Source organism: Telopea speciosissima, chromosome 5, assembly GCF_018873765.1.
Source record: "Telopea speciosissima isolate NSW1024214 ecotype Mountain lineage chromosome 5, Tspe_v1, whole genome shotgun sequence".
NCBI classification, from domain to species: domain Eukaryota; kingdom Viridiplantae; phylum Streptophyta; class Magnoliopsida; order Proteales; family Proteaceae; genus Telopea; species Telopea speciosissima.
In genome coordinates, this window is record NC_057920.1 from 14,794,709 (window position 1) to 14,821,606 (window position 26,898).

At 41.1% G+C, this 26,898-nt stretch overlaps 1 protein-coding gene across 2 annotated transcripts in view; it reads right to left on the minus strand.

The window, feature by feature from the left end:
* The window catches only part of LOC122660810 (translocon-associated protein subunit alpha-like), a 33,151-nt gene extending 8,714 nt beyond the window's left edge, over positions 1–24,437 (minus strand). For both annotated transcript variants that reach the window (XM_043856045.1, XM_043856044.1), the window contains exons 1-4: positions 24,267–24,437; positions 23,502–23,666; positions 23,370–23,420; positions 22,946–23,034 (exon numbers count right to left, since the gene is read on the minus strand). In XM_043856045.1, the coding sequence (XP_043711980.1) occupies positions 22,946–23,034; positions 23,370–23,420; positions 23,502–23,666; positions 24,267–24,324 (363 nt within the window). In that variant the 5' untranslated portion in view covers positions 24,325–24,437. The remainder of the gene's footprint in view (positions 1–22,945; positions 23,035–23,369; positions 23,421–23,501; positions 23,667–24,266) is intronic.
* Between the last annotated feature and the right edge of the window lie 2,461 nt (positions 24,438–26,898).

The following is a 26,898-nucleotide window of genomic DNA, read 5'->3' on the forward strand; positions in this document are numbered from 1 at the left end:
TGGTAGAGGGGTTCAAAATCCTCGTACTCATCTGATGTTTCTGATTCTCCTTCTTCTGGGACTTCAATTGCGAACAACGTATTAGAGGAGAAGTTATCATCAATGGAGTAGAGGGACTCAATATCTCCATCATCATCTGAGGAGTGAATGGATCAATCATGGAGATAAACTTCTTCCGTTTAGATTGATCAGGGCAACTTTTTGCAAAGTGTCCTTTTTTTCCACAAACATAACAGCGGTCAGAAGTATTTCCTCTAAATTTCTTCTTCTTCAGATATTTCCATTTCTTCCGATATCCCTGCTGGTGCTTGCCTTTTCTCTGAAATCTTAAATGATGCTTATGGTGCCTGCTTACCGGTGAGAAATGTGACTTCTTTTTAGTAGGACAACTGCAGTTATTGTCCTTACATTTGATCTTCAGATAAGAAGTGTTGCAGACATTGCTTAGTTTTCTGGTGGTCTTTTCCCAATTTTTCCAGAATTCTTGCTGGCTGCATAACTTGGACAAGGAAGTCAAAACTTCTTGGTACAAGCATCCAAGAGAAGCCTGTTGGATCTGGATACCTTGGCCCGTTAAGAGTTTTGCTGCTTCTTTACCAAGTGGTTCTGGAAAAGAGTTGAGAAAAACCTGCTTCATGTTGACATTCCACCAAGAACGTAGAAACGTTCAGACATACACACATAGTGCTTGTCAAGATCTTTTCGTTGAAATGAACATTTCATTTGAAAATTTTCTTCTCTGGCCTTGGTTCTGCTATTTTCCACCGGGCCTAGAAATTCATTGTAGAAGGCAACAATGAATGCTGAAATTTCCATCTGTACCTATTGCATTTGCCTATAGGGACCCAAACTCATGTACCATTCTCTCAAGTTTCCTTGAGTACGGTCCAAGAATTTAGTCAATGCAATCTGGGAGGAAGACCCTTCTTGGGATTCTTCGGTTGTGAGTCAGGCATGGAATTCTGAGAATTTTTGGGGCCATTTTGAATAAGGAACATCATCTAAAGTAAAAAATTGCCTCGGTTCTTGGTTAAAAAACTGTTGAGTTGGAGGATAATCAACCACTGGAGGAAGATTTTCAGCCATTTCTTCTTCATCAGTGAGATTCTCAGTTTGTTGAGTATGCTCACTCTGTTTCAGGGTTGCAAAGAGAGGAGCTAGGTTTGGTGTGTCTGATTCAGTCTCAGAATAGAGAGAAAGGAATGGGAGTGATCCATGAGAACTTTGAGAGGAATGGATAGTCAGATTTCTGAGGAAAGTACTGAGGGGATTCAGATTTTCTGCTGCATGGAAGGGATTACATGGTGGCAAGGAGGTAGCGGTTGTTGTAGTAACCGTTGTGGTAGTAGCTAGTGGCAAATAAGGCTGAAACGGAGGGCGGCCTTTGCTGAGGAGACAAAGACTGGTGTCTGTGTTGCCTTGATTTAGCCTTAGACAGAGCCAACTTGCGTTGGTTCTGCTGTAGATTCTTCAGCATTTCTGTGGGAAATGTGTAGAGCGTATCTGGTGCAGGAGAGATTGGAATCTGGATGGTTCCCGGAAAGTCCAGAAAGAATAGAGTGTAGGTAGTCATGGCTGGTGTTTGGGTTGGGGAAGGTTTTGGAATAGGGGCCTGCAATTTTGAAGCTGATTTTCAAGCTATTTCTTTTCTTTTTCTCGAACAGAGAAAAGAAGAGAAGCATGTGCCATATCTTTCACAGTAGTAGCAATGTGCAGTAATTCATGATGTAAGACTTCAATCCTTTGCTTGAGATAGCTGATGTTCAGACTAGATTCTTGGAGCTGCAATGTCGTGTGCTCCTGATATGAGGCAATCTTTTGCAAATATTGATTCTGAATAATAGCATTCTCTGCTTGCCAGTTGAGTGCTGCTTCAAGTGAAGAATTGACTGGCCTATTTCCATCTTGATCAACAGTGTTTGGTGGTGTTATTTTCTATTTATGCATTCTCTGATCATGATCAAGATAATCAACGGCAGGCGGAAAGTTCTTACTGACGAAGGAGGAGGAACTGGATCTTGAGGTTGATGAAGACGATTGATTCATCATGCAACAAGGAATGGGTTGTGCCATCGGGAAGGCTACTACTGATGGTGGCACAGGTGGTATTGGAGGAGATGGAGGCGGAGATGGAGGAGACTACCCGCCACTTCTATCCTTCATCAGTATCTAGTAAGGTACAATAGTAGTCTACTTCCTCCTAGCCGTAGAGACTACCCTGGTCTCCAGGTATCTCCTTATTTTGCTAAGCTTCTTACTTTATTTGCTCCTATCTCCCAGTGGATTAATATCCTGTCTACTCTCTCTGATGATGACACCTTTGTCACCATCCTTTTTCACAGACCCCTAGATCATATTCACCCCACCTTTGTTGAGCCTAATATCTCCTCCAACCATTACATGGTCTTCTCCCTCACCTTCCAGCTGCTATGCACCACGACATATAACCTGTTTGACCAGCGCACAGAACGAAAAGAAGAATGGCTTCGATTCATGCGCAACATGTGTTCTCACAACCAGGTGGACCCTATCTACCTACCGGAATGCCTCATTACCACCACCTTCAATGCATGGGAGACTAATGATATTCTCCAAGGTCCTGATATCTACCGCATCATGGAGAACCATGAGGATTTCCTGACACACCATTATATTGATGGGTCCTACGACGGCGACACTGGTCCAGATACTGGTTAAGTTGGTTTGGTTTGATTTGGTTTGATATGAAAAAGTAACTATGGTTTGTTAAAGTAACTATGGTTTGTAAAAGTAACTATGGTTTGTTGTGTGTAGTAGTTGTAATAGTAACTATAGTTGGTGGTTGTTGTTGTAATAGTTATCATGGTGGTTGTAACAGTGTCAAGGTATTTGGCTATAAATAGTCATCTCTCCTTCATTGTAAGATCATCACTTGAAAATCAATACAATCTCCTGCTACCTGTGGGCACCCGTGATTTGCACCAAAAACTACAATGCATCTAGAAGCTTAGGATCACTTAGGGCAATGTTGTAATTTAGGTACAACATAAAGAATACTGTTCCGGAGTTGAGGGTGGTCTGAATATTGGTGATGGTGGCATGAGGGTATAACTTGAACTGGGTATCAAGAAGATCAATTTTAGAGGCAATTGGTAACCCTTTCCAGCCATGAAAGGTGAGGGCTATTCTGATGGCACCAAAGTGCAGATGGGTATAGCCAAGAGTTATCCACTGGCGGATGAGGTCTGGGGCTATTTCAATGGGAAAATACTGCTCTTTTCCCACAGCAGTGACTTGATTCTAAAAGAAAGGAGAAGCCTGCACATATTCCTTCAGATCTGGAGTCTTCGAAGGAGAAATGATAGACCTGATTCTTTTGATGAGAGAAGTTTGGTCTTCGGAAAAACACGGTATGGGTTGACAACAGGGAAGTTCGTCGGGTAGATCTTCTCTGAATCTGGAGTGTAGTTGATTTCATACAGATAATCAACCTTAGTAGACTTGGAAGTTCTTAGGGTAATCTCTGTGCTTGAGGAAGCATTGCTTGGTCGTGGTGACTCTAACATGATGGAAGAGGAGCCGTATCCTTGAGAGATGCTCAAGAGGGTAGATAACTAAGTTTGAACATTTTATAGTAAATAGTATCGTTGCTGAAGGTTTCCCGAGATAAACAGGGTATAGGACAGCCCTTCGCCTGAAAACCCAACGAATCTCAAGGGACTTTATCCACAAGAATCCTAGTTAACCAAGTCTGTCAATCCAGAGTTTTCTGATGAGGATCTTCAGAGAGGCAACCTCAGAGCATACTCACCGGATGACTAAAGAACTCAGAAATCTAACTAGAAGAGCAGAGCTCCCTTGGTTAAGGCAAAAGAGGAGTTTAAGCTAACATGACTCTGATATCAGGAATTTGTATTGATAGCCAAGTGATGATTTACAATGAAGGAAAGATGGCTATAAAATAGCCAAATACCTGAACACTATTACAACCACACAACCACCAACTATAGTTACTATTACAATTACCCACACATGACACAACAACCACCGAGTTGGTGGGAGACCAACATATCCCTGTTCTTATCTTCAGTTCCTCATCTTCAACTGCAGAACTCAATCCAGCCAGTGTTTGATACTTCCTTCAATTAGTAAGTTACTTCTTTATCAGTTTCTCTCATTAGAAACTGATTTCTATTTTCCATAGATCAGTTCTCTTCCTTCTTTTGTCGATTGTTATTCCAGAGTCTTTATTTCATTGTTGATTGAATCCAGCTTACTAAAGTTACATATCTGTGCATGTTGCTACAGGACTGAAATCAACAGCTACTCTTTTGTCCAACCCTCTTCAAATTTAGAAACTTTCTAATTTCTCAAATCTTCTACTCGGATGTTGCATGAGTCTTTAAGATTTCTAGGATCTATCATCCTTGAGGCTAATAATCTCTGATTGCAGTTCAATTTCTGACTTTCTAGTTTTGTTTTGGATAGTTTCTATTTTCTATCATAGGCCGTATCTCTTAATCCGACAATTTGATTATTCTGAAACTTTGAGACTTTATTCCAGACCCTAGACAAGCACTTCGACCAGAGTTTCTGGTCCATCTGATCTTACGATTGAGAGAGAGGTTTTCTCCCTAATCTAGTCTTTACTTGTCCCTGCGGTTCTGGGTTTTCCTTTGGATTCCTAGTCACTATTGTTAGTGTTAAAGTTATTAGTTCTCATGTCCTAGGGGTATTTCTGGAACTAGATCTTAACTAGTTTCCTTATTATGTAATTTCTTCTTTTTCTTTCTTTTTACCTTTTACCTCCCTAGGGAGGTTGGATGTAATATGTCAAGAGTTTATATTTGAGTAATATAGGTGTGGAGAGATAATCTCCAACACACAACTTTACAACCGAAACATTCTCTCCTTCTTCTCTTCTTCTTCTCCTTCGTCCTCCATCATCTTCCCTTTCTTCTACTTGCTCTCCTAACCTAAATCTTAACTTGGTATCAGAGATAAGGGTTTGAGAGTCGTATCCATCCTCCTTGTCCCTATTTTTTCCTCTCTTTGGAATCCGAGAACATAAGGGATTCCAAGGAAGAGGCTCTTATGTAAACTGCTTGTTGAAGGAGTCTGAAATAGGTTCTTTTCAACCTATTCAAGTGATTGATGCTGTTCCTTGAGCTACATTGAAGCCCTTATGAAGTTTTGGAGCTCACCCAGCCTTATCTAGGTTTTCCGCCAAGTTCCTGCTGCAGGCCTTGTATCTCCTTCTCTCGGGCTGTGTTTGGATCATGGAGTAGCTCTTTAAGATCGTATCTGAGTCCTATTTATGCCTCTGATGCTTGCACTTGATGGATATGAAGCTGGTTGGAGTATAACTCATTCTCGTGTGACCTCTGTTTCTGCCCAGGTAAAGCTGAGACTGATATTTGGCCCTTTTTCTCGCATTTGGAGTACAATAGGCTCCCCTCTTAGTTGAGAAATAATTATGGACATCTTGTTTGAAGTCTTGCAACAGTATTAAGTGTTTTTTTTTTTTTTTGTTGCTTGGAAAGTGTTTGGGTAAAGGCTGTTCCAGCTTATACTACTTTTCTTCTTGCTGGAATTTCTTTTTTTCTGTGTTGGAATCATTTCTTGGGTTGAGTGTGTACTCCCCACTTGCTGTTGGGACTCTTGTTTATGGTCAAGTGTTCCTTTCCTTATACTATGGTTGATTCAGCAACATCTGGCCTTGGTTCGGCTGATTCACAGCCCACTCCAACAGCTCCTCGGTTGGTTTATGAGAACACCCATCTACAGATTTCCTTTGTGCAGCTTGATGGCACTAATTACTTGGACTGGTCACACTCTGTGAAGCTTTCCCTTCGAAGCAAAGGGAAGCTTGGGTATATTACAGGTGCTATTAAAGCCCCAGAGCCTAGTTCACCTACCTATGAGAAATGGGAGACAGAAAACTCTACAGTGATGACCTGGTTAATCTTCTCCATGAAACCCGAGATTGGGAGAAGGTTTATAAGAAAAGAAACTGCCAAGGCAATCTGGGACAGTGTCGCCCTGACCTTTGACAGAGTGGGTGACTCTGCCAAGGTTTATCAGCTCCATCAGAAAATTAACTCAATGAGACAGGGTGACAGGACCATTTCTGAGTACTACAGTGCTTTTCTTGGTCTTTTGGAGGAGTATGACCACTACAGGGACCTTCAATTGACTAACCCAGAGGATGAAGCCAAGGTACATCGGACTCTTGAAAAGGAGCGTGTCTTCTCCTTACTTGGTGGTTTGAATCCTGACTATGAGCCAATTAGGCTTCAGATCTTAGGCCGGTTTCCCTTTCCATCTCTTAGTGAGGTCTGTAGTTACTTACAGAGTGAGGAGACTCGGCGTGCTGCTATGGCACCAACATCTGTTCCATCTCTTGAATGGTCAGCCCTCAATATGAGTTCCTTCCGAGACACCAGTGGAGGTGGTGGAGGCCAAGGGCCTAACCATACAGAAGATAGAGCAGTGGAGCCAATTGGTGCCAGTGGAGTTGGTCGCGACAGGTTTACATGTAATCATTGTGGGAGGACAGGACACACCAAGGATAGGTATTGGTCTCTTCATGGTCACCCTCCTGGCACTCGTGATCATGGTAGCCGTAGAGGGGGAGCTAGAGCACATTCTGTGATGACCAAGACAGATGTTCCACAGGATGACTCCACTTTGGCAGATGCGGTGTTTCTCAGGGTTATGTCACAGCCAAGGAATTAAGTCTCGGAGCGTATCGTATCGTCTTGGCCGATACGTCTCGATATCAGTCGAGGTCAATACGATACAGGTCGAGACGTATTTTTTTTTTAAAAAATGTTAATGTCTCGACTGTATCGAGACGTACCGAGGCGATACGATACGATCGATACGTATCGATATAGAGGAGAGTTTTAAAAAATTTTATTTTATTATATTTTTAAAAACGATACGACGAGACGACTCGACACGTATCGTTAACTTAAAAACACATGGCCATTTCATTCTTGTCACCCAAACTCGATTTCTAGCAGTCCTGGCGGAAAAAGCTCTTCCTAGCTTTGAGAAAACCTTCCAAAAACACATTTAAACTTGCTTTTTGGGTAAGATTTCTTGAGTGCTTTCAATTCTTTGCCAAAAACGAACTTAGAGGAGCTGAAATCACATCATTTGGTGGATCTAACAGCCCACATTCGAATTCAAAAGCTGTTCTTGAAGGGTTAGCTAAGTTTTTTGAAAAAAACTTGAATCTTTTGCTTTAATCTTTGATTTTTGGTATGTTTTTTGGTATGAATCAAAGAGAATATGTTAAACTAACATAGAAATTGCATTCATTGTATGCATTTACAAAGATTTGGTTTCAAATCCATGTTTCTTTGGCCATTTTTACCCAAAACTGAAAATTCCTTCTTTAAAATGATTTTTTTTTTTTTTCTTCTTAACTTTAAAACAAATGGTAATGTTTATAATATATGGAGTACATTATGTATAGATGTATGACATCCCAAGAAGATTATACATTTACCCTAAAATCTGTATTTTTTTTTATTTTTTGGGTATTTTCTGAATTTATAAAATACTTTAAAAAATGTAAAAAATTTGATTTTTCCATCTATACTCTTTCATTATAGTTTGATAAAATGTATAATTGGCTGAAATAGAATCAAAGACTTAGATTCATATATGTAGTACATTATGTCATTTTTTTCATTATTTAAAAAATTAAATAATGTGTAACTAGTTGTAGAAAATATAAAAATGTTTAAATATTGTTTAGGGCAACTTTGCTAGGTAGTAAATACATGAAAATGATGCAATGCATGACATGCATCATAATGTCTGTCTATACTTGTATAAATAATAAATTATTGATGTGTGGATTTGAATATTGTTTAATATATATCTTATATAGTTATCTACTTTTGTTTGGTATTTAGGACGATGCCGCGACAACAAGACATTGGGTGATCTTATTGTACCAAGATAAACAATAATAGATTGCATACACAGTCAACTTCGTGACACCCAACATCTGGAGGTAGGGTAACTCGGCAAAAAGAGCACATGGCAGAGGATATGGAAATATTGCCAAGTGTACAAAGTGCCCCGTAGAGTTAAGCAGGCAATGCAAAAACACCTTAGAGATTCCAAAAAAATCCAAACAAGCACATGATGATGATGATGCATTGGTGGAAAATTTGATGGAAGATTTTGAAGATTATGAAGGATCGGATATGGAAGCAGAGGAGGACCCAGAGTTGGCATGGGCGATGAAATAATCAAGAAATGAAGCAAAAGAGCAACAATGCAGAGCCGAGCAATTGATTAGAAGTCAATCAGCTCGAACCAGCCAGGCCTCGCAGATATTGGTGTTGGCTCCTCTTGTCGTCCATCTCTAAGTAAGGGTAAGTAGCCCGTTGGCCTTAGTAGAGCAACCAGTGAAGGGGATGTTTGACCGGTTTACAAAGAGTGGTAAGGGTAAGAGAAAGAAGAACCCGGATATCGAGACATGGATCCTAATGTCTATAGACCAAGGGATCGCCACGAGGATTGAAGAAAGCTTTCAACCCAAAACACTTAGTAAAAGGATAGGCAGAGCAATCTCCGGATGGTTCCACAGTTCTATGATTCCACCACATAAGGCCAAAGATCCCCACTTCAAGGCCATGGTAAAGGAGATTCATGGTGTGGGAAAATGTTAAGCCACCCACACCTTATGAGATTGTTGGGCCTTACTTGGATGATATTGTCCAAGAGGTGCATGAGTATGTGGAGAGGTTCAAGGAGAAATGGCCACTATATGGAGTGACCATCAGTGTGATGGATGGATGGACCAACAAGATTATCCATCATCAATTTTCTTATCCACTGTGATGGAAGGACGATCTTCCACAAGTCGGTCAATGCATCTAGTGAAATCAAAGATGCTAATTACTTGTACAAGTTAATGGATGTAGTTGTGGAGGACATAGGAGAAGAAAATGTTGTCCAAGTAGTAACTGACAATGCAGCAAATTTCAAGAAGGCTGGTCAGTTGCTTATGTTAAAGAGGCAACATCTATTTTGGACACCATGTGCAACTCATTGCATAGATTTGATGTTCAAGGACATAGGAGAATTGCCCAAGGTCCAAAAGTTGGTTGGTAATGCAAGGAAAATCACCAACTTTATTTACAACCATAGTTGGGTTTTGGCATTAATGAGGAGTTACACACAAAGGGATTTAGTGAGGCCTGCAACAAGAAGATTTGCAACAAATTACATTGCAATTGATAGCCTCATTTCCCGAAAGCATGGGCTGCTAAAGATGTTCACTCTCTACCGAGTGGTTGACTAACAATTATGCAAGGTCCGAAATGGGAGATTTGTTCAAGATCTTGTCACCTCCTCAAAGTTTTGGGCTGCGATGGGCCGACTTTATAATGTTATGATTCCACTCTTTTGTCGCTTCGAGAGGTTGATGGGGATAAAGAGCACTATGGTAAGATGGTAGAGGCCATGGGATGTGTGAAGAGAAAAATATAAGAGAATAACCTAACATCAAACAAGAAGTATTTGAAGATTATATCCGATCGATGGGAAAATATGTTGGTTCAAGATGTTCATTGGGCAGGTAATCTTATAAGTATATGACTTTGGTTTCATTTTAAATACTTAGTAGTTAGTAAGTTACTATTTATTTATTTATTATTAGAATTTCTAGGTTTCTAACCATCCATTACAAACCATGTGCAGCATATTATTTGAATCCGGATATCCAATACTCCAATGATATAGGGTGTAAACCGGATCTATTGCGTGCCCTAAGGAATGTTGTAAACAGATGTAGCGAAGGCCACACTTGCCATGGATGAGGTTAGAGCTAAATTAATTGTATAAATGATTGAAACCAAGAATAGAGTGATTGGTGGAAGTGGAACTAATATTTTAATTTTTTTAATACCTCTCTAGGCTAAGTATTTTCGGGAGGCCACTCGTGGTTTTGCTTATAGAATGGCTATCCATGCTAGGAGCACACAACGCCCAGGTAAGTTAGGTTTACCTAATTTATTATATCATTTAAAATTTGTTTTAAGGTTTTGTCTTTTAATATTTCATTTATTATTGTGCAAACTGATTGGTGGCTCAATTAGGGGGTACTAGTGCTCCACACTTAACCCGAATTGCAATTCAAGTGTTATCCCCGACGGCATCCTCTAGTGGCTGCGAACGTAACTAGAGTACATTCGGTTGATACACACCAAACCCCGAAATCGTCTCGCTTATTCAAAGTTGGAGAAGCTAGTGTATATCCATTACAACATGAAGAGCTTAAATATTTAGAGCTGGAAAGAGAAGGAGATGATGTAGATGTCAACCCAATCGACATCAACCACCTACTTGATGATGAAGATCCGGTTAGAGCATGGATAGAGGATACCGATAAGGTATTGGTGATGGATCAATTAAGTGAGGATCGCCGACAACCAAACCCGATCCAGTGATAGAGAGCATCATTCAACAGATGGATGAGGATGCAACACGCCCACCATCACAAGATCCTTGTCCTAATGTTAAAGAAAATGAAAGTAGCTCTGAAGAAGGTTTAGTTAGGAGGACAAGGTCAGGTCATCCGTATGGAGGAACTCAACAACATGTTGATGATGAGGATGAAGACGACGATGGTGATGATGATGATGATGGTGATGGTGATGGTAATGGTGATGGTGATGGTGATGGCGATGGTGATGGTGGTGGTTTTGTTGATGGTGATGATGTTGATGATGATGGTAGTGGTGGTGGTGGTGGTGGCCCTGGTGCCGAGGTAGTGGTGGTGGCCATGAGGCTTCACAACATCGTGCTTGGGTTGCTTACATGTGAGGCAGATACACACATACTACCCAAAATATGGATCATGGTCCGGCCGCCATAAGACTTACTGGAAGCCGCATAAGGGCAAGTCCGCAAGCGCTCCCACAATCCATATGATAGTGATGTGCTTATGAGTGGCATGGAGTCACTTAGCATTAGTTCTCGATTATGCTAGTGCTTCATCAGGCCATGGGCATTATGCATCAGGTTCTTCTTCAGACTATGGACATGGGGCTTCTGTAGGGTATGGAAGTTATGGATACGGAGAGAATCAAGCACAAGCACAACCTAGTGCTTTCGTGACATTAGCCACTCCAAAGCAAGACACACGATTCTACTATGAGTGGGAGAGTCACTACCATCGATTTTTGACCGGGCTCGTATTGTGCTTATGTTGGACAAGACACAACATCATCCTAGTCGCTCCTATTGTTCAAGACCCTTACAGACATGACTTTGATCTACCCCGACATTCTTCATGGCAATAGAGTGACTCTACATATAAGGAATTTCATCTTTTAATCTTTTATAACAAGTAAAAGTGTCGCACTTGTCTGGTTATTGATTATTCACAATTCTTAGTATATATGCATGATATATGACACAAATTGCTTGTTTATATTGTTTTTTGTGTCCAAAAGTGTATTTTCATGTGTATTTTGATCATTTTCATACGTTTCTACACCGATCGATATGTATCTCCGATACGATACGATACGTCTCTTAAAATCGCCTAACCGATACGATACCTGATACCGATACTTAAATCCTTGGTCACAGCTGAGCACATCTCCTGCACCCACAGTGGCCAGTTCTTCCTCATCCTCAGCTTTGCAGGTCTCCACCTCAGCTTCTACTGCAGCCCAGTCTTGGGTCATTGATTCCGGTGCCACCGACCACATGACTGGTACGTCCCATTACTATGATTCCTATACCATTTGTTCTGGTAAGGACAAGGTTAGGGTAACCGATGGTTCCCTTTCCTTTATCTCTAGTAAGGGCAATATCCCTGTTACACCGTCTATTTCCCTTACTTCTATTCTCCATGTCCCTAACCTTACTCTTAATCTTTTATCTGTGAGTCATTTGACTAAATCTCTGAATTGTTGTGTCACCTTTTATCCTTCTCATTGTCTTTTTCAGGATTTGGTGACTAAGAGGATTATTGGTAGTGGACGTGAGGAGCAAGGCCTTTATCTCTTTGACCCTTTTTTGCCCACAGCTCAGTCCTATGTGTGTGGACGTGATGATAGTAGTTTTGTGGAGTTTATTATGTTATGGCACCGCTATCTTGGCCATCCATCTTTTGTTGTAATGAGGAAACAATTGCCTCACTTATTTTCTTCTGTTGCTTCTTCTCATGTTTTTCAATATGAACCATGTATGTTTGCCAAACATTGTCGTTCCCCTTATCCATATCATGGTAATAGAACTGTTGTTCCCTTTCATATTGTGCATACTGATGTTTGGGGACCTTCTCCTACTACCTCCTTATTTGGCTATCGTTACTTTGGGTCATTTATTGATGATTTTTCTTGTGCTACTTGGACTGTTCTTATGAAGCATAAGACTGATGTTTGTGATGCATTTAAAATCTTTTATCAAATGATTCTTACTCAGTTTGACACTCGGATCAAAATTGTTCGGTCCGATAAAGGGGGAGAATACATGTTTGGTGGCCTCCAAACCTTCTTTTCTAATAATGGCATTATCCATCAGCTAGCATGTGTTGACACACCCCAACAAAATGGGGTTGCTGAGAGGAAAAATCGCCATTTATTGGAGGTCACCCGTAGTCTCTTGTTTGGCATGAATGTCCCCAAGACCTTCTGGTCTGCTGCTCTTCTCACAGCTTCTTTTCTCATCAACGCATGCCTACCAAGCTTCTTGATTTCAAATCTCCCTTGGACATTTTATCTCCCAAAGTTTCTGCTTTCTCTCTTCTTCCTAAAGTCTTTGGTTGTGTCTGTTATGTGCATGTTAACAAATCTGCTCGCACTAAACTTGATCCTAAAGCCCTCAAGTGTCTCTTCCATGGGTATCCTTCTACTACCAAGGGTTAAAAGTGATATCACCCTTCTTCTCGTCAGTGCATTATCTCCAAGGATGTCACCTTCCTTGAATCTATCCCTTTCTTTGCTCCTTCTCAACATCCTCTTCAAGGGGAGCATTGTGGAAGTGGACAGGCTGCTGATTACCTTTACTCCCCTCTCCCTATCTCCCCATTTATGTTTGATATTGGAACACACAAGACTGTGGAGACTGTGGATGTGGGTAATATTGGTGATCAATTAGGTGTGAATACAGAATTGGTGGTTGAGAGTGGTTCTGGTAAGGAGAAGGATTACCACATTACCTACAAAAAGGGTAAAGGCTTGCATAACAGAGAAAAGCAGACCTACCAAGAGTCCTCTTTGGATCCAAATCCACATCCTGAGATTCATCCTCCTCAATCAGGTGACATTCCTTCTCCTCCATCTGATTTAGACCTTCCTATTGCTGTTAGAAAAGGGAAAAGAGCTTGTACTAATCCTATAGCCCAGTTTGTCTCCTATAATGCTCTTTCTTCTACAAGTATTGCCTTTATTACTGCTCTCTCTACAGCTTCTATTCCCAGGAATGTTATTGATGCTATGTCTGACCCAAAGTAGAGACAAGCTATGTTTGAGGAGATGATGGCTCTTGAGAAGAATGGCACTTGGCAGTTGGTAGATCTTCCCAGGGGACGTGTCCCAGTTGGATGCAGAATGGTCTATACAATCAAGTATAAATCTGATGGTACTGTTGAGAGATACAAAGCAAGGTTAGTAGCCAAAGGGTATAGTCAAGTCTATGGGATTGACTATGAGACATTCGCTCCAGTAGCTAAGCACAACTCCATAAGAGTTCTTTTATCTCTGGCTGCCAATAAAGATTGGCCATTGTATCAGTTAGATGTGAAGAATGTCTTTCTTCATGGTGACTTGGAAGAGGAAGTGTACATGCAACCCCCACCGGGCTTCAAAATACCCTCAGCTGAAGGGAAGGTGTGCCTCCTCAAGAAGGCACTATATGGACTCAAACAATCTCCAAAGGCATGGTTTGAGCGCTTTCGACAAGCTATTCTTCAGAATGGATATTCCCAGAGTCAAGCAGATCACACTCTCTTTACCAAGCGGGGCAATGGTACCATCACAGCTCTCATTGTCTATGTTGATGATATTGTAGTCACTGGAGATGATATGGCTGAGATAGATAAACTGAAAAGCTACTTGGCTAAACAGTTTGAAATCAAAGATCTGGGCCCCTTGAAGTATTTCTTAGGCATTGAAGTATCAAGGACCAAGAAAGGAATCAATATATGTCAACGAAAGTTTGTGCTTGATTTGCTGACAGAGACAGGGATGTTAGGTTGTAAACCAGCAAGTTCTCCTATTGAGCAGAATCACAAACTAGGAAAAGATTGTGGTTCTCCTCTTGTTGATGCGGGAAAATACTAGAGGCTAGTTGGGAAGCTTATTTACCTTTCTATGACACGCCCAGATATCTCCTATGCAGTGGGAGTAGTGAGCCAATTTATGCATGCCCTCAAGAGTGGTCACTTAGATGCTGTGTATCGTATTCTTCGGTATTTGAAATCATGCCCAGGGAAAGGATTGTTGTATGCCAGGCACAACCACCTGAGAGTGGAAGGTTTTACTGATGCTGATTGGGCTGGATGCATCACAGACAAGAGGTCTACCTCCGGCTATTGTACCTTTGTGGGAGGTAACTTGGTTACATGGAGAAGCAAAAAACAGCCGGTTGTAGCTAGATGCAGTACCGAGGCAGAATTTAGAGCTATGGCTCATGGAGTGTGTGAACTCATATGGTTGAAAAGACTTGTTCAGGAATTGGGTTTTGACACTGAAGGTCCTATGAGGCTCTACTGTGACAAGGTTGCCATCAGTATTGCCCACAATCCTGTACAACATGACAGAACCAAGCACATTGAAGTAGATCGACACTTCATCAAGGAGAAGATTGACTCTGGCTGTATTTGCACTCCTTTTGTTAAGACTGGTGATCAACTGGCTGACATCTTCACCAAGCCCTTGCCTCTCCTCAGTTTGGAACTCTTCTATGCAAGCTAGGAATGCATGATATTTATTCTCCATCTTGAGGGGGAGTGTTAGAGTTATTAGTTCTCAAGTCCTAGGGGTATTTCTGGAACTAGATCTTAACTAGTTTCCTTATTATGTAATTTCTTCTTTTTCTTTCTTTTTACCTTTTACCTCCCTAGGGAGGTTGGATGTAATATGTCAAGAGTTCATATTTGAGTAATATAGGTGTGGAGAGATAATCTCCAACACACAACTTTACAACCGAAACATTCTCTCCTTCTTCTTCTCTTCTTCTTCTCTTCTTCTTCTCCTTCTTCCTCCTCCATCATCTTCCCTTTCTTCTACTTGCTCTCCTAACCTAAATCTTAACTGTTAGGTGATTAGATACCATCAATTTGGTATCAAAGCCACCGCCAGCATTGGCTCTAGGACCCCTGAGCACCCACCTGAATCTTATGCACAACTGTTTGAGATCATACAACATATGCCTCACAATATGCAAGCAATGACTCAAGAGATAACTGCCCCATGGCCACGTATGGAACTGTGGATACTCTCTCTCACACACCAACACCTGAAACTAATGATGATTTGAGGATAGGTGAGAGATTACCAGCCCCACTCCACCACCAAAATCCTATCCCTGGAGTGATAAAAGGGACCACAAAGACCCCCAATTCCCCAACCCCCATTGGAAGATGCCCTTTGTAGCCTTCTTACTACTGGTGGTACTAACAGATTTAATGATGACTCCCAACGAGTGAGGCTTGAGTTGAAAGAATATGGCAGGAAATTTGATCCCTAAGTGTTCCAAAACTAGCTGAACTGTTTGGAGAACAATTTTGAATGGTTCGATTTGTTAGAGGCTCAAAAGATATGCCTTGCTCGGGCCAAGTTAGCAGAACCAGCAAAAGAGTTGTCGGATCATCATGAATGACAGATGCAAATACGAGGAACAGTCATCACCACATGGGCTGAGATGAAAGGAGATATGACGAGCAAGTAGATGCCCACTAATTACAAAGCTCGTTTGAATGACAAGCTCAACACTTTCCGTCAAGGTAGCTTGTCTGTGGAAGATTATATGGAGCAGTTTGATGCTCTCGTTGCAAGCACAGGACTCTACGAGGATGACACACAATTGATATTACAACTTTTAAATCTGGTTTGAATCCTGAGATACGCAAAGAATTGAATGTACATAATATTTAGGGAAAATTTCACAGACACCCCGTATAAGTATATCATATATCACCGACACCCAAACATATCACAAAATGTCACAGACAACCCTTACTTTATGAGTTTATTTCAACTTAGTCCACTTTGTTACGTCAGTGCAGTTAAGTCGCTGTTAACTCTTTTATAATGGCGAAATTACCCTTGCCACAGGGTGAACATCCCATAATACCCTTAAGGGTAAAACCCCAAATACAAACCATTCTCTTCATCGTTGGAGACCTGCAACTCAGAGGGAGGCGACCATCACGCACCATCGACGACCTGCACCCTCCCTCCTCCACCTGCGGCAAACTCATGCCGAATATATTGACAGATAGATAAATATACTCTAGAGAGAGAGAGAGAGAGAGAGAGAGAGACTGGATTTGTCGGAGAGGCATCAGAGGAAGCTCAGAGAGAGAGAGAGAGAGAGAGGTGCAGAGATGGAGAAGGATCGGAAGGAGGAAGACAAGTTCGACGAACAGCCGGAGGAAGAGGAGCTGGGTTCAAGTCTCACCAGGGAAAGAGTGGCCACGGCCAAGCAGTTCATTGAGAACCACTAACGATCGCATATGAAGAAAATACAAGATCGCAAGTATTAAATTTAGTTCAATTTCTAAATTTGAGCACCCAATAGTACTAGATTCATTTCTTTGGAGAGAGAGATTCATATTTGAGTGGCTGACAGGGGCAATGACTACGAAGTTTAATCAGAGGGCACTATTTTAGTCAAACTGTGTATTTGCTATGTCAATCCTGCATGCAGCAGAACGCTTCAACACCTGCAAGGACTGAACAGAACATAAAATATTGTCATTTTTCCGTGCTTCCACTTGTAATTACAAACATCAAGAAGTGCCAATAAACAATTCCTAGGGTGCACACGATGTCTATATAGAATCAACTGTTTAGTTCTAACACATTTGAATGAGGAGATTAGTGGATGCTGGGATAATGTTAGATTTTTAAGGCTCCACAATTATCAAAATAATTGATGAAATGGTAGGCCAACATGTAAGAATGCATTTTTTTTCTCCAAGGAATTGCTTCTGATGGGCAGGCATATAGTTAAATAGGACTACATAATCATCAGATTGAAGAAATTCAACATTCCAAAGATTAACCATGTTAGAACAAATTTCAGATAGCCATGACTCATGAGATCCCAGCTTTTTTCAATGGTTAACTTAAAATTGATAAGTGTTGCTTTTAATGACAAATTCATTGATAAATTCCTTGGTGGAGAGGTGTATGAAGCTTCTTACAGTTCTGGACTACGATACTTATAGGATATACTTGAGTATGGAGTATCTAAACTGAAGCTCACAAAGAAAGTACATTGATTGAACAACAGAATAGGGAAAGAAGTTTAATGGAACCCTAGGTCACTTACATTTTTTTGTTTCACTTTCTGCAGATGGATGATGATGAATTGCCACAGGTAATGGTCGCCGGAGATGGAATTGCCGCAGGTAATGGTCGCCGGAGCTGGAGCTGGCGCAGGTGATGGTCGCCCAAAATGGACTTGCAGCAGTTCTCCAACGGTAAGAAGATGCTCCAACGGTAAGAATAAGGAAGAAGATGAAATGAGAGTTTTTTATTTAAATAACTAAGGGGGTTAAAATGGACATTTCAACTTTGGGTGCTAACTTTGCTTAACGTCAGGGAGAAGGTTGATATTTTGTGATATGTTTGGGTGTCGGTGCTATACGATATACTCATAGGGGGTGTCCATGAACCTTTCCCTAATATTTATAACTTGCAAGATTGCTTCCAGAAGGCATTGCAAGCTGAGGAGGTTCACATCTCAAGCCGGGGAGTACCGGAGGAACCCTACCACTACTAGACCACCTATCCAGCAGCCATACACACCTCCTACTACTGATAAGGCAAGACCCCTATGGGTAGCAGCGGCAAGACGAAACGTTATCATTATCATCAGTATGGGCACTTTGCAAAATTTTGCCCTAAGCGACAAAGGAGTACCAACACTATTGTGGCAGCTTATGAGACTAATGAGGAGACCCAATTTTATGATTGAGTTCCACTTGATGAAGAGTTAGAAGAGCTACTAGACAATGATATTGATGAGACGGAGGAACAGACCGCTGAAACAAAAGGGGAGGATTGGCGACATAATTGTATTTTTTTTGCACCCGGATGAATAGCGGGACCTAAAGTGGCTCAAGTGATCATGGACAGCTGCAGCTGCATCAATGTGATATCAAATGCCTTTGTCAAAAGGGCCAGGGGCCAGCCTTCAGCCCGAGAAGCATCCACAACCTTACTGTGTCTCTCTTCTTAATGAAAACATCCTTGAGGTTGACCAGCAGCGTTCAGTACCACTCAAGTTGGGAGAGTATGAAGAGCTTGTTTAGTGCGATGTTATTCCCATGCAATTGATAGATGTGTTGTTGGGATGGCCTTGGCTTTTTGATAATAATGTTGGGAGGTGGAACAAAGAACCAGTATATATTCACCTTTCACGAGAAACCAATGATTTTCAACCCCATCAATATTCCATCCGAGAGAGCACAACAGAAGGTCAAAACCAGCATCTATAAGTAGGTGATGAAACCAAAAGATAAAGAGAGAGCACAACAGAAGGTCAAAACCAGCATCTATAAGTAGGTGATGAAACCAAAAGATAAAGAGCACCCTAGTGGCAAAATAGTGTTGTCATTATCCCACAAGCAGATCATTGAAACCAGCAAGGAGTCAGGTCTTATATTGGCTCTTGTCACACGGAAGGTGGCCCCTCAACCCCAAGTCAAGCTTATACAAGACCTGATTTCTGATTTTTCAGACTTGGTACCTGACGATGTGCCGGACAAGTTATCGCTTATACCAGGTTCAATGTTGCCCAACCTTTGAGCTTATTAGTCCAACTGAGCATGCCGAGTTGAAAAGGCAAGTTGATGACCTACAGAGACAAGGGTTCATACAAGAAAGCTGGAGTCCATGTGCAGTCCCTGCTTTGCTCACTCCAAAGAAAGATGGTACATGGTGGGTGTGTATCAATAGTATATCCATTAATAAAATCACCATCAAATACCTGTTTCCCATTCCCCGATTGGATGATATGCCAGACATGTTGTCCGGTGCTAAGGTCTTCTCCAAAATAAACCTTAAGAGTGGCTACCACCAAATACGCATTCGGTCAGGGGACGAATGAAAGACGACATTCAAAACAAAATATGGATTGTTCAAGTAGAAGGTTATGTCATTCGGTTTAACCAATGCACCTAGTACCTTTCTGCGTGGTGCGACATAAATTCGGGGTTGGTGCTCCTGATCGTGGTTGCAGTCGAATCATTGTATTGTGCATTCTACTAGGGTAGGATTTAGGTAATAGCCCAAGCTACCATTTGTACTGTGGACATAGACACATTGTCTAACCACGTAAGACCTGTCTTGTGGGTATGTTATTGTGTATTGCTCGTACATTATGACCCTTCCTAGACCTCGCGGTGGCGGGAGCCTCGTGCACTAAGTACATCCTTTTTTTCTTGTGGTTGTGTAGATGTTTGCATATCTGTTGCAGGATGGTTTGTGGAGGATGGGCTATATGATGTATGACTGGTGATAGCCGTATATTTGTATATGCATGCGGTCGAGTGACAGTAACCCCAACGAGTGAGTTGTAGAGACGAGCATCTGGGACCGATAATTGGTATCAGAGCCTCGATGGAAGTGGATAGCTTAATAATAGCTTTGGCTAATATAGTGAACTTAGATGGAGTCAGAGTATGATGAAGAGATTAAGGCAGCGGTTGACTTAGAGGGCGAGCTAATTTCAGATCTTGATGAACTGCGGTCCGAAAGAAGAAACAACAAGAAAACCTCTAAAAATTTGAGAGATGTAACAGAGCTCATAATGGAGCTGAGAGGACCGGTGAAAGAACCCAAGGTCATCATGGAAGCACTAGAAGCCCAACTCATTTTAAAGAATGAGAAATGTTGTAAATATGAAGAAGAGAGCACAAGCTTGAGAGTGCAAGTAGAAAAGTCTAAGAAGATTGTTGAAGATTTGGAAGCACAACTCACCTCAAGTGTCGAGAGCTACAGTAGATTTGAAGAAGAAATAACAATATTGAGAGCACAATTGGCACTATTAGTAAGACAAAGTCAGATGAGCTAGTGAAGATAAGGCAGAAGGTCAAAGGCACAATTGAGGATACTGTGAGAGTTGCAAAGAAGAGAAGACAGCAAAGACAAGGGAGAAAGACAAGTTCATGGCAGACAAAGACTAATAGTGCATGGCAAGGAAAAATGGTAGACCATACTGATTACAACAGGGTCACCCCTCAAAGACCAGAGAGATAAAAGTCACCACCAAGGGCTAACTCTCACTTTTATGGTTATTGCTTTAAATGCAATACCTTTGATCACTAGAGTGTCAATTGCAAGTACAACGTGAGAAATGAAGAGAAGAGAGCTCAGCACGGCATGTGAAGAAGGCAGAAATGCAAGGCAAGCAAAGAGGGTAAACCACAGTGGCTACAAAAATTGGCATAGTCAGGAGCCAAGGAGGTGCATGTCCCCCCCCCCCCCCATAACATTGCAGAGACCATAACCCAGTTTCAGCAATTACTATTTCTCGGGTTATTGCTTCACAGGAGCACAACATGAGGTTATGGGGTTTTGGAAGGAAAAATATTATTTCACCTCCAATGGAGCATTCTATTGAATGCTATGCATGTCACAAGCATGGGCACATGGCCATAGACTGCAAGAGAGTGGCTCTACGCAAGCAATGACAAGGCAGCAGGAAACAACATCATGTGGCCAGTCAAAGCAAGAGGACTTCTAAGTGGCAGCCTCAACAGAAACATAAGCAGAGGCCTCCGACAATTGGACAGAGGATGTGGAGAGTGAAGCATACAGAAGAGCATGTAGCGCACATCACTACCCAATCATTACCCAAGTTGGGATGTGGCGGGGCATTTCTCCCACGCATTGAGACGCGTATGATAAGGGGAACATTTTTTTATTGTTATATTTCTTGCTCCCAATTGGACTTAGAAGGAGTCACTTGAAGTGTTCTTTAGTACTGATCCCAAAGAAGGAGTTATCATATACAGTGGGAAGAAAAACCTCGAGAGTAGAGACATCTTGACAATGGCAAGATAATCAAGAAAGGGGAAGAATGCTCAGAGAAGATATGTGTTGCAGGGGGTTTTGGAGATATCACATCCTAGCTCCAGATGAACTCAGGGGGGAGTTCACTTGAGCCTTTTGGTGTTGTTGTCAAGGAGGAGAAATATATGAGTGATTGAAGGGCAGTAGATATATTGCTCATCGTGTGTTGACAGCAATTCCAAAGGGGAAGTGTTGGGGGTACAATGTCTTGTATTCCGTTGCTTGGTTTGTGGGTTGATTCTGAAGGGCCGTTAAGAGGACTATATGGGGATTTCAGTAAAATTCTTGTATAGGGTTTTCGCTATAAATATGTAGCGAGGGTTCTTTCTCTGTAACGCAATTTGAGAGAGGTGTGAGGACGAGCGGCTGTAACCTTATTCTCCATCGATAGTGAAACAGATCTCACCTCACCGTGGATGTAAGCAATCTTGCCGAACCATGTAATCCTTGTGTTCATTTGTGTGATTGTTGTTTGTGATTTCCATTCTTTTTTGCATCATTTTAGGATTCGTTTTCAACAAGAAGAATGTTGGGCATACCAGCAGCTGTTGTTGTCAACACACCGAGTCAGCAATGTTAGATGGTTGTGTGGAGTATACAGTTCAATGGGCAGCAGCAGACAATGTCAGTGAGATGGTTTGAGGATTGGTCAGCGAGGCATAAAGATTGCAGAAGCTATGAAGATGTTGCAATCATCATGGATGGTATGAGCAGCTACATGAGGGAGCCTACAGATTAGTTGGACTGTCATCTTGGCAGTGAGCAAAACTTCCATAAGAGTTTTGAGTTGTCTTTGATGGAGAATCAGTTGAAGCTAAAAACTGAAAGACTAGATCTATGAGTAAGCTTCGTAATGCCCCAAGAATCAAGTCAATCTGACTTTGGACAAGGAAGCTACGATCTTGAACGCAATTGTCACGCATGGTGCCCAGAATCCTGTTTCTGCACAAAACGTAACTATATGATAACGTCAAGGAATTTCTGCTCAACAAATAACTGATATTATCAGTCAAACAATCTAGGTAAACAAAAAGTTGTTGTATATTGTTGGAAATCCCCCACATTTTAAGGAGGTAGTTGTTAATGTATTAATCACCCACTAATCCAAACCCTGTTTCCGATATTACCTCTATTAGTTTGGCTTATGTAATAGAGGGAAACACTATGACAAGTGAATACAACAAAAGTATGGATAATTAAATAGGGTTATTATGAGGAATCCAACAAAACTTCATATCTTGGTTTTTAAAATGGACAAACATTTTGGGGCAGTAAAAAATCTCAAACAGGACTATCTTTGTGGGATGGAGGGAGAAATAGTATTCTCCACATCATTTGAGAATACAGCCAAAAACACTTTCCTACCCTTTAGGATTTCACAAATCCAACACTCCACAGTCAAGTGAATGTGATACTTGCATCCAAAAATTTCCAACAAACTGAACTACACGAATGGCACCTTCAAAATTGACCACATGCACCTTTTAAGGTACACAATGAGCAAGATTCTACACCCACAATCTTTCATGTAAAACCAAGGTGTCTAGGTACTCCAAATTAGAAATACATAATATGCTTTAAAAAGTAACCATTAGTAGACAAATGTAGCATGTCAAGGAGTTTGTATGTAAATGAAAATGTACAGAAAACTCATGTAAAAGAAAGCCTAATTTTACCTGTCCAGTCAAATTTTGGACCAGCAAATGATGATCATAAGGAAGATGAACACTGGCCCGAATAGCAATAACATTCACATTTGAATCCCCTGTGTTTCCACACACAAAGCAATCATTATTGAGTTAAATAATACCACAAAGTGGATCAATGCAATAGCACTAAAAGATAAAAAAAACAAGATTGCTAGCTACATACAAACAGAAGCACCAAAATAAACAAAGGGAACATGAAGATTGGGATAAGAAACAGGAAACGTGCATATGATAAATTTGTAACACAGAGAAAGAACGATCATTGGGACATGGGATCGGACATTAACATAAATACAACCTCAAGGAAACTAAACACATCAATACCACCAAGATAATAACATATCCAGAACTCGACAATACAAAATTGACTAATAAAAGCATTGTCTTGTACCTTCATTATTCACGCCAACAAGTACTTCAGTCTCTTCCCCGGCAAGCACCACTGCAGAACACAAAATAAAGTTTAAAAAAGATCAAAAGGTTAATGTCCACGAAAGGAATGAAAAGTTATACTAAATCTTACACTTTGCCGCATTTTTGGGGAAAACGCAGACAGTGTCAATTCCTGGAGCTGGACTAAAACTTCCATCGCCATAGTCGTGTATGTCATCACCGACAATCCCAAGATCACCTCCTCCTTCAGCAGCTTCGGCAACTTCGACTTCTGAATCCAACTGACACCTAACAGCTACCCAGCAAAACAGGAGAACAGTATATGCTTAGAAAATATAAAGAATGGTCGAAATGAAACCACATGCAACCAATTAACTCGATTGATTTCCCCAAAACATTCCAGATAAAAACATGCAAACATGCAGTTATCAAAATTAAAAACATAACAAGCTCAACAAGATTTAACGGAGCCAAATTATTGAACGATTGCACAACTGAGATCCGACCACAAAGATATCAAACGCAGTGGCAACTCGTTGAGACAATAACTACATAAAGAAGAACCTCACCTCCATAAAGATTTTTGTGGGGAAGAGGGAGGGAAAATTACATACACAAAGCATCATCAATATGTTCTGCTAAAATTGAGTTTTTGTTTAAAACTATACCGAATTCTAACAAGAAAGAAAGGCAAAACCCTGCTAAATTAGTCTAGGAACAGCGTGTCTCACTTCAGGAGACCGACACAATGAAAGATAGTCTTTCCTCGTCGCCAACTGCAATGAAACTGGAATTGATCGATCCAAAAACGCCCGACCAATTCGGTAAGTTCATGCGAAATGAAGCTCTACATGCAGATCCAGATCTAAAGATCGGGAAAAAGGAGAGTAAATACCATGAAGAAAAGGAGAAGCCAGGAGAAGAAATGCGAATATGAAATCCCTAATCGCCATGAGCCCGATCAGATGGAGAAGAAGCAGGTAGTCGAAATCGAGATACAACACTGAAAACCCAAAGACAACTGCAGGAGCTTCGTTTCGATACTACCAAACAGTGCAACAACGATAGTGATTCGGTGACCGTTAATTTCAGAGCCATCTAAGTACGGCGTCTTTGACTTAAAAAAGACTTTCGTAGTTTTGGACTTTTGGGTGTCCCATGGGAATAGTGTAGGATTGGTACAAGCCCACCCATTATCATTGAATGGACATCCTTCCGTGCTAAGGGTTATTACTGAAACACCCATCTCCACTTTTCTTGTAATAGACAAATCAACATCCTCTAATGTTTTGAAAATAAAATGGGAAGAAGCGTGCTGCCCGGTTGCGTGGCCCCTGCACCAGTGTGGGAGCCAATGAGGGGACACACAAAGATATTGATAAGGGGATTTTTCATTTTATACGGGGTAGGACGATAATTTCAGAGGAGGTTGTGTTTGGGCGTAGGGGCCACATGAACATGTTAGGAAAAAATATATATTAATATTTATTTCTAATAAGAAAGCTCAAGGGTATTTTCAAAAATTACCTAAACTCTGTGTATGGCCTCTCTCACTCTCTCTCTTTACCAATTTGAGTGAGTGATAAGGTTTTAAGAAAACCTCGTTGATCGTGGAGGAGCTTGCATTCAAAAGAACGCAAAGCTATACGTGTGCATTAGACTCATTTCCAAAGGGTTAAAATCGTGTGGAGGTTTTTTGTCTGTGAAGTTTCAGGTAATGATCGAAACCCTATGCATTCGCTTATGAGATTGAATGGTTTTTCCCAATGATTGCTTCGATCCGTTTCGTTTCTGTGGAATCCTTTTAGTGGTATCAAAGCTCACGTGGGAAAATCTCCAATGATTCATTTCCGTAATGCATGTGATCCTCTGTTTTCATTCCAATTTTTTTTTTAAAAAAAATTTGCACATGGGAAAGCTACCACCCGCCAGCCATGGCCAGTAGGCATCAATCTTCACCATAGTAGCAAACACCACCCACAGCCTGTAACCATGCTCCCGTGTACCCACAAGAGAATAGTATGCGCTAGCTAATCTTGAATTATGAATACAATATAGTTTAGACACGTGGCATGCTAAGTGGAATCCCAATGGGATCCTACCCCTTTCCTTAAGTTCAACCCATATTAACAACACTTTTGTTCATGAATTCTTTTTCATGATCTAACATTTTAGATCCTCATATGAGATAAGACCTCATATTAGGATGGAGGAGATTGGTAGAAAAAAATCATATTGATATCTATTCCTAATAGGAAGCCCAAGGTTTATTTCAGAAATTACCAAAACCCTGTGTGCAAGGATTAAGCCCTTTTTATAAATACGTTGTGAAATCCTGGCAGACAAAAGAACACGAAAAATCGTGGCCTCCCACCAGGAGCCAAATCGATAAGATGTGCCATATGCAGAGCCAAAATCGACATCGTAGACCCTCAGCATCCCTCTTCCTCCCCACCATCCCTGTGACCTCCATTCTTCCCTAGCCTATGCCACATCAACTGGCTCCCTCTCCCTTCTTCATAAACAAAATCAGTTTCCCCCGAATCCTCCATCCTGGTGCTCACCAGTACAATACCAGTTCGCTTTGGGTTGCTCTGCTATGTTAATTTAATGGTGGAAACAAATTCAGTTTGGGAAGTAACGGAGTAACTCTAAGTAAGGCAATCACACAAACCATACACCAATCCCAAAACAGTAAATGTGCATTACCCCACATTTCAGACCTTTTTCTATACTAACAGCATGACGGTTAAGGGTTCGGATCGATTGGATGAGTTGTGGAAAGTGGGGGGTAAAATTGTCCTTTTACATTTCAAGTTTAACACCATCAGCCGGACATAGACGGATGCAGTCTCTCGCATCATTAGGATGCATTCAAGGTATAGTACAGGGTAGGTACATGTAATTTCCTATTATGCATCACATTTCAAAAAATCTGAATTTTCCGCAGGCTTTTACAATGGTTTCAAACTTTCAGAAGAGGTTCTTTATGGGTCTGTTTAAGGACTGGTATAAAAACAATTTGAAATCCCTATCATTGTTCATGATCTCGGTATCCCCTGGATCGGATCGGGATCGCCCAAACTCAGGCAAATATGACACTTTTGCCTCTGTTTTCTTATAAAAAAGCTAATTTTTTTACATTTTTGCCTCATCCGTACAGCTGGATCAGATCGGTATCGAGACCGATCCAATCCGATACCTCAAACCATGATCCCCATACATCATGGGACATCTGGTTGAGAAATGTCAACCCTAACCTAGGAAGCTCCTCACCTATCCAACAGTCATCGTGAAATTATGTAATCCATGTGGCAAAAGGTAGAGAGGCTGAAATACATCACAGAACAAATGCGTAGAGGACGGGTTGTGTTGACTGTTGAGCTATTATTACCAAGGGTGGCTGATGCATCTTAATATAACTCTGGTTATATCGTCTGGCATTGTATTGGCAATGACTAACACACAAGTAGTGAAGTAGACCAGCCAGAGATCTTTTTCCGGAGGGTTTGTGTTGTGCTACTACC